This window comes from Diadema antillarum, unplaced genomic scaffold, assembly GCF_040938485.1.
Source record: "Diadema antillarum isolate AM-2024a unplaced genomic scaffold, OU_Dant_1.0 seq00001311_RagTag, whole genome shotgun sequence".
Taxonomy (NCBI): Eukaryota; Metazoa; Echinodermata; class Echinoidea; order Diadematoida; family Diadematidae; genus Diadema; species Diadema antillarum.
The window spans coordinates 300869-307640 of NW_027272084.1; the positions used below are offsets into that span (position 1 = coordinate 300869).

The window sequence follows — 6772 nt, forward strand, 5'->3', positions numbered from 1 at the left end:
GTTCTTACCGAATTCGGGCTTTGAAACACAGAGATCATCAAGTGAATGCTGTATAGAACTTTCTTATACGGTTTCCTCTGCTGCAATGCCTTTCTCTATACAGAAGTGCACAGAAAAGGGGCTCCTCCCCATTATACCAACCACCTTCACTGAGTTAAAACAAGGGGGTTATTATGGAATGTTTACATTAGCTGGGGATCGACGGAGGGCTTTATCTCCTCCTTGGGTTTGCCTAGACTGACCATTTCAGACCTGTTTACGATAGTTAGTCTTGGCCTGTAACTTCACACAAAAACAATAAAATTGCTAAGACCTCACTACACATAGCTGTAGTGACATGGCTCCTTTAAATGATGTTGTCATTTACTAGCACTCTTGATTTGCAACATGACATTCTACATCACTTATGATATTGTACAAGGCTACTTCGAAAAACCATAGGACAGCAAACATGCCAATATTTCTAATTCTAACACATGTATAACTTTTATCAAGTGCAATTAGCGATATAAACTCTTTGTTTGGTCACAGTAGAAGGTCTTCTCTTTTACTCAAACAAACATCTGTCATACATTGATACTATCGTTTTCAATCTGTGGCTTAATATTGAGGCTGTGTTGGCTCCTTGATGGGGATTCTTTTGTGTCTTTCGCATGACACTTACACCATGTACTACCAAGGAAGTGAAGACCACAGAGCAAATTGTTCGACTAGAGGGGGGCAGAGAGAAGTCGCACTAGCTTATTTACAGGTCTATCGAGTTCTGTAGCAGGACTTGTGCGTCTACCTTTGTGATCTAACAGTCCATCAGACATCAGAAGCTTCACCTTTCTCACTCTCCCATCGGCACTTGGGTAGACACTGATGACTCGAGCCAAGGGCCACTGGTAGCGGTGTCCATCATTCTCCTTGGAGATGACGATGTCGCCGATCTGAAGATCTTCGCCAGAGCGTTGCCACTTCTGCCGCATCTGCAGCCCTTGGAGATACTCCTTCCTCCATCGCATCCAGAATTCATTGGAGATGTGTTGCACACGTCTCCACCACTTCCGTGAGTAGATGTCCTCCCGCTGGAAGACTCCTGGGGGTGGGAGAATTATTTTTGGCTTGGCTGTCAGCAGATGGTGTGGCGTTAACGGCTCTGGAGCTTCGCTGTCGCACAAGTTACTGGTTGTCAAAGGCCGAGAGTTGATGATAGCTTCAGCTTCCGTCATGAAGGTCCTGAATGCTTCGTCATCCAGTTGACTACCAGCTGACTTCAGCAAGGGTTCAAGTGCTCTACGTACTGACTGAATCTGTCTTTCCCATACTCCTCCCATATTGGAAGCATGGGGCACATTCATCTTAAATGGTACCCAGTCACATCCGTTTTCCAACAGATACTCTCGCACCCTCTCCTGGTCCATCTCTGACAAGGCTTCCCTCAGCTCGTTACGTGCCCCAACAAAGGTTGTAGCCTGGTCAGACCGCAACACCCTCACAGATCCACGCCTGTTCATAAAGCGTCGCAACGCGTTGATGAAGGCACTGCTGCTGAGGCTATTTGCTGTCTCCAGGTGGACACTCCTGGACGACATGCATGTGAACAGCACCCCATACCTCTTTACTTCACTGCGTCGTTCCTTGATCAGGAATGGCCCAAAGTAATCAACTGCACAGTAGGAGAATGGTGGTGAGGGTTCTACCCTTTCCTCTGGCAGCTCTGCCATCTTCTGCTGGGACAGCTGACCTCGAAGCCTTCTACAGATCACACAAGAGGAAATGCATTGTGACACTGCTGATGTGCCTCCTATCACCCAATATCCCTTCTGGCGCAGCTCATTGTGGGTGATTCCTCTGCCCATGTGCTGGGTTCTCTGGTGACAGTCACGAATCAACAGCGTGCTAATGTGACACTTACGAGGAAGGATGATGGGATGTCTGACGTCCTTGGACATGTTGGCGCGATCTATCCGACCACCAACTCTGATGATTCCCTCACTGTCTAGGAATGGGTCTAGCCTGAACAAGGCACTGGTTTTCTTGATTGCTGCATTTCTTGTGCGGACTTGGCCTCTGTCCACCACTTCACCAGTGTTCTCTAGACCTCTCAGTACCTGCAGTTCTTCATGGAAGTGCTCATGCTGTACACTCCTTAGGATAACTCTTTCCGCTTCTTGCATCTCAGCCACTGTTATGGGTGGAATTCTCGTTTCCCTTGTTCCAGTGGTCATCTTTCGATCGTGTCTCCCTTTCAACTTCTCCTTCAACTGCAGGCAGTGTGCGATTGCTCGCTTGGCTGAGTGCCAAGTAGAGAAGCACTCAAGGCGACTTGACTCCAAGTGGCCTATCCTCTCTTCCAGCTGTGTTTTCAGGGCAGTTGCACGTTTCACTTCGGGGTCATCATCATCGATGGTGCAGGAATCTTCTGCGGTCGGCTGGAACACTCCATCCTTCCACAAGAAGTCGGGCCCTCTGAACCAGATGTCGTTGGAAGTGAGTTGCTGAGCTGTCATGCCTCGAGATGCCTTGTCTGCAGGATTCTGAGTAGTGTCTACGTAGAACCATGAGTCAGGATTGGTATGGTCCCTGATGAGCTGTACCCTGTTGGCCACGTACACGTGAAACCGCCTGGCTTCGTTCTTGATATAGCCGAGTACAACCTGGCTGTCTGTCCAGAAGAACTCCTTCATGTCAGCATACTTCAACTCGGATCTTAGGAATGAGCTTGTCTTTGCAGAAACTGTTGCTGCTGCCAACTCCAGCCTTGGAATTGTAATGGGTCTCAAAGGGGTCACTCTGGACTTGCCAAGCACTAGTGTACAGTGTGTCTTCCCGTGATCGTCCACAAGTCGGATGTATGAGCACTGCCCATATCCTGTTTGACTCGCATCGGAGAAATGATGAAGTTCCACAGCCTGGATCTCCCCGAAATTGCTTGGTTTGAAACACCTGGGTATCCTGAGCTTCTCTAGCTCATGTACATCATTCAGCCACCTTTCCCAGCACGGTTGAAGGTCATCTGGCATCGGGCAATCCCAGTCTAGATTCCATCGGCAGAGCTCTTGTAAAATCTGCTTCCCCTTCAACATGACAGGGCTCAGGAAGCCACACGGGTCATAAATTGAGCTGACCACTGAAAGAACGCCACGCCTGGTGAAGGGGCGTTCCTTGAGCTCAATCTTGAAGCCAAAGATGTCATTCGCGATGCACCATACAATTCCAAGGACTCTCTCTATTGTCTGGGGGCCTTTGTCAAGGTTAAGGCTCTCAGTGTCGATGGCTCTGTCCTCTAGTGGAAAGCTCTCCAACACTTCCTGGCTGTTTGAGGCTATCTTGTGAAGACGTAACCCTGCCTTCTCACAAAGTCCCTGGCTGCTTTTCAGGAGCTGGATCGCTGAAGGAACATCTGGCTCAGATCTAAGGCCATCGTCTACATAGAAGTCTGTCCTGATGTAGTCGGCTGCTGAGAATCCGAATTCTCCTTCACCATCATCTGCCGCTCGCCGCAACCCAAATGTTGCTACGCCTGGTGAACTTGCTGCGCCGAAAAGATGAACTTTCATGCGGTACTCTACCACAGGCCGCTCTGGGTTCCCATCTTCCCACCAGAGAAATCGCAACAGATCTCTGTCTTCAGGAGTGACGTAGAACTGGTGAAACATGCTTTTCACGTCTGCAGTCACAGCGATGTAGTCTTTGCGGAACCTGCAAAGCACGCCCAGAAGGCTATTCATCATATTTGGTCCCTGCAGCAAATTGTCGTTCAAGGACACACCTTGATATTTCGCAGAGCAGTCGAAAACCACGCGGATTTTGTTTTTTCTAGGATGATACACACCTGTGTGTGGTATGTAGTTCACTCTCTTCTGGACTCCTAGACGCTCTGTCGGCACTCTCTCTGCATAGTTTTGGATGACATCATCCATGAATGCTCTGTAATCATCGCAGAACTGTTGGTTCTTCCTCAGTCTGGCTGACAACTGGTTCCATCTCTTGATTGCGAGGGGCTTGTTGACTGGGAGATTTGGCTCCTGAGCCTTGAGTGGCAATGGCATTTCGTAGTGCCCGTCCTCACATCTTTGAACACCCTTCTCCAGGATCTCCATGAACTTGGTCTCTTCCACTGAGTAGGGCTCTCCCTTAGAGTCTGTCTCCTTGAAGTCTTGTTCAAGGACCTGGAGGACCTTCTCAGCACTGAAAACCTCTTTTACCTTGCTGGAAAAGGTGAACCTAGGATGTTTCTCTGTCACTGTCATCCTATTACAGACTCCTTCGTCACTGGTTGCTGTCAGACAGACACTCCCAACGACTCCCCAGCCAAGGAGAGATCTCTGCGCATAGGGGTCGTCCTCTCCACCACAGATGATCTCCCTTGGCCTGATGGCTCTGGGGCAATTGTTTCCAATGAGTAGAGACACCTCCACTGCAGGGTTATACGGAATCAGGTGGTCTGCTATGGGTGCAAGATGAGTCCAACGTCTCAGCACCTGGCCCTTTGGGATCTGGGAGCGCCTTGCAGGGACCTCATCTCTGGTGAAGCAGTCTGGTAGCTTGATGGTGTGCTCTTTATTGAAGTCCAGCACCTCGAGACCACTGATTTTCTTACTCCTCACTTGTGCACTGTGGTGCATAGTGGTCAGTTGGAGTGTTGTGTCTGGTCCTTCAATGTCAAGCTTTTGCCGCAGTCCCTCAGAAATGAACCCAACGTTCGACTGGTCGTCCAAGATGGCGTACTGTAGCACTTCCTTTCCAGGATTACTTCTGTGCCTCACCCAGACCGGAACTATCATACAGTGCTCCCGACCATCCTGGTCTGGCAAGGAACACACAGTTGTGCAATTGGTTGAGCCCTGCGGTTTCACATCCCGATGGAGACAGGCTAGGTGGGTTCCCTCACACACCTTGCATTTCCTTCTCTCTGTGCAATCTTTCACTCGATGGGCGTCTGTTTTTGCACATCCCATGCACAATCCCTTTTGAAAGAAGAAGGCCTTCTTGGACTTGTATGAAACCTTCTGAAATTCTTGACATTCATCCAAGTGATGTGCCTGTTCGCAGTATGGGCATGAGGAATATTGCCCGTGCTTTGTGTTTGGTCGGCTTGTTGTTCCAGATGTGGAGAATGTTCGCCCAGAGTTGCTGCTTGTGGTTCTACCAGACGCAGGTTTTGCCTGCACATCATGTCTCGGGCTCTCTAACTCAGGCATGTTGGCCTTCTCAGCTGCCTCTCTCACAAAATTTGCAAACTCTGTGAATGTTGGATAGCAGCATTTTCCACCTTGTGATTTTTTCTTCAGCACTACGTCCCGCCACTTCGAATCCAAATAGTGCGGCAACTTAGCCAAGAGCTTGGCGTTCTCTTGTGGGTAGTCCAGAATGCCTAGGTTGGGTACCATGACCTTGGTTGCAGTGACCTTGTCCAGAAAATCAGAGAACTCTCTCAAAGCTTTACCATCCCTAGCATTAAGTTTGGGCCACCTCTCCAGACGGTTCATGTAGGAACAGCTCACTAGCGTGCTGTCTCCATACCGCTCCTTCAGCACAGATCTGGCCCTCTGGTATGCATCATCAGTTCCAAGGAGAAGGTAATGGTCGACCACATCCTTTGGTTCTCCCCTCACATATTGTCCAAGGTAGTTTAACTTCGTAGTGGGATCTACCGGTTTCGAATCGATCAGAGCATCAAATGCGTTATTCCACATCGGAAATTGGAGAGGATCTCCGGCAAAAACTGGAACCGTTATTTTTGGCAATTGACCAGATGCAGCCAGCTGAAGACTGATGGCACCTTGTTGCCTGCTTGCATCTGCCATGTGCAACATACATCTTTCCATTGTACTGGAGATTCGATCCAATGCAGTCGCTGTTTGCTCTGATTCGGGTTGCTTCTCTGCATGAATATGCGCTGTTTCCACTTGAACATGTGAAGGCGGGTTCTGTTGAGATGGCGCTTGATGCTGATCTGACTGTGCATGATCCAAGAACTTTCTCAGATCATTTTCTTTCCCAGATTGCTGCTCTCCTGGCAACTCAGGCTGATCCATCCCAAGCATATCACCCATCTCATCAACCACTTTCTGGACTGCTTCATTTTCTGCAATTTCTCTCTCCAATTGCAACTTCTGCAGCATTTCCTCCCCTTTCAGTCTCAGCATTTCTGCCTGCATTTCCTCATTCATTTTCCTCCTTTTTTCTTCCAATTGTTGAAGCTTGACTTGTCTTTCCTTTTCTGCAAAAGCCAACCTGGCCTTCAGGGCTGCTTCTTTCTTTTTGAGCTCAAACTTTTCGCTCTTGATTGAAGCTTTCGAAACGGAACTGACGCAGCTGATGTCACTCATCGCTGCTTCACTTCTACCTGAGGGTGATGCAGACATCTTGTTGCAATGGATAGCAACACAAGTTTGACACAGACAGAGGAAGTGCAGACTTCTGCACTGTATTGCAATTACTGTTCTTGCTTTGCTAGATTGCCTTCGATTATTATTGTGGCTGCCTCAGCTCACGAAGACCTCGTTTGCTGAGGAGTTTCGTTCTCTGTTATACGCCCTGTATTATTATTCACCATAAGATTCAACAGACGACACTGGAAACATAGATATACGATTAAATCCTGTTTAATCCTTGATTCCAACTTGTCATCGACCTTGAGTGGAGTGGAGTGGAGTGGAGTGGAGATAATAATCTGAAATAGATGTGATACAGACTCACTTCGTATTTGTTTGCCCTCATGTAACAAGGTAATAAAACTGCAATACTAAAATCTGCACATATCAGTCTATATTAAATGTTA

The 6772-nt window shown here is 48.2% G+C and overlaps 1 protein-coding gene across 1 annotated transcript; it reads right to left on the reverse strand.

Moving 5' to 3' along the window:
* Window positions 1–710: 710 nt before the first annotated feature.
* LOC139708125 (uncharacterized) lies at window positions 711–6315 on the reverse strand. Its single transcript, XM_071620101.1, has 3 exons — window positions 5486–6315; window positions 4418–4861; window positions 711–4219 (listed from the first exon to the last, which is right to left on the reverse strand). Exons 1-3 carry the CDS (start codon window positions 6159–6161, stop codon window positions 711–713), a joined length of 4629 nt encoding a protein of 1542 aa, XP_071476202.1. The 5' UTR covers window positions 6162–6315.
* Window positions 6316–6772: the final 457 nt, after the last annotated feature.

What these genes read in the sequence shown, in the direction of transcription:
- LOC139708125 (XM_071620101.1), bottom strand. Translation starts at nt 6,161, where the DNA reads ATGAATGAGGAAATGCAGGCAGAAATGCTGAGACTGAAAGGGGAGGAA. An exon ending in AGACAGCACGCTAGTGAGCT is followed by an intron (nt 4,862 to 5,485) that starts GTTCCTACATGA and finishes GAACCCACCTAG; the next exon opens with CCTGTCTCCATCGGGATGTG. An exon ending in AGCAGACCACCTGATTCCGT is followed by an intron (nt 4,220 to 4,417) that starts ATAACCCTGCAG and finishes TGACAGAGAAAC; the next exon opens with ATCCTAGGTTCACCTTTTCC.